The sequence below is a fragment of the Sinocyclocheilus anshuiensis genome, unplaced genomic scaffold (assembly GCF_001515605.1).
Source record: "Sinocyclocheilus anshuiensis isolate Anshui unplaced genomic scaffold, SAMN03320099.WGS_v1.1 scaffold224, whole genome shotgun sequence".
Lineage (NCBI taxonomy): Eukaryota > Metazoa > Chordata > Actinopteri > Cypriniformes > Cyprinidae > Sinocyclocheilus > Sinocyclocheilus anshuiensis.
In genome coordinates this window covers 60,601-61,792 of record NW_015558577.1, presented here as the reverse complement: position 1 = coordinate 61,792, position 1,192 = coordinate 60,601, and the positions used below count along the sequence as shown (strand labels likewise).

Here is a 1,192-nt window from a genome sequence, read left to right as displayed (position 1 = left end):
TTTTTTTTTTTTTTTTGCTTTCTCTGGTTGGTAATGTGCAGTCAAACTCATTCAGAAAGGTAACAGCTTTGGGCTGAAGTGAGTCTGTGTTGTCCATCCAGGGTTCAAAATTAACACTTGCAAGAGCCAAATGGCTACTTTGTCCATTTTATATGAAAAAAAGAAAAACACTCTCTCACACACACACACACACACAGTTGCATTTGCTGTGTAAGAATACATTTCTGACCATCACTGACATGAGTGAATCAAATGACAAAATAATATCCTAACGAGTCATTTGCCATTGGGACTAAAATGTTCATTTTGGCCCCTGTATTCATGTTTTGTTTCTGTAGCCTGAATGAGTTTTGAGAATGAAACTAGAAAATGCTTTGTTTGATTGTAGCAGTATTTTACAGCAAAGCCTGATATATCTCGAGTTCCTCCACTCATAGTGCTGTCTTGTGTTTTTTGTTTTGTCTGGCAGGGTAAGGGCCAGGTGCACAGGGTGAGGTATCACACACCGTCTCCTCCAGTGAGTCCTCGGTCTCCAACCGCCCCAGAGGGGATGCAGGAGAGCGGAGATGAGGAAGCCAGCAGAGATCTAGAAGTCTCTGAGCAACAACAAGTCGCCATGCAGCAGGAAGAGAAAGTGCTGACCGAACAAATCGAGAGTCTCCAGAAAGAGAAGTAAGAGAACCCGTTTTAGCTTCTGGGATTGGTTGCATTAACTTATTAATTAAAGGGGTCATATGATGCTGCTAAAAAGAACATTATTTGGTGTATTTGGTGTAATGAAATGTGTTTATGCGGTTTAAAGTAAAAAAAAAACACATTATTTTCCACATACTGTACATTATTGTTTCTCCTCTATGCCCTGCCTTTTTGAAACGCGTCGATTTTTACAAAGCTCATCGGTCTGAAAAAGCGAGGTGTGCTGTGATTGGCCAGCTATCCAGTGCGTTGTGATTGGCCAAATACCTCAAGCGTGAGACGGAAATGTTACACCCCTCACCATACTGTTGATGCCGTGTCCCGGCCGGAGCGACGAGACAAAAACATTAAAACCCATTACAAATGAGGCATTTGTTGCATCCAGTGGGGACATAATTACTGATTATACTGTCTTATACTGTCAGTTGCATTGCATCGCGCCGCGTAAACATAAAACCCTGTCTGCATTTGTGATCAGAGAAATGACAAACAACAA

General features: G+C 41.7%; 1 protein-coding gene across 1 annotated transcript in view; it reads left to right on the top strand.

The window, feature by feature from the left end:
• Positions 1 to 1,192, top strand: part of LOC107679722 (unconventional myosin-IXa-like) — a 133,487-nt gene that overhangs the window by 129,477 nt on the left and 2,818 nt on the right. Inside the window, exons 42-43 of the mRNA XM_016475361.1 lie at positions 42 to 59; positions 470 to 672. Of these exons, the coding sequence (XP_016330847.1) occupies positions 42 to 59; positions 470 to 672 (221 nt within the window). The remainder of the gene's footprint in view (positions 1 to 41; positions 60 to 469; positions 673 to 1,192) is intronic.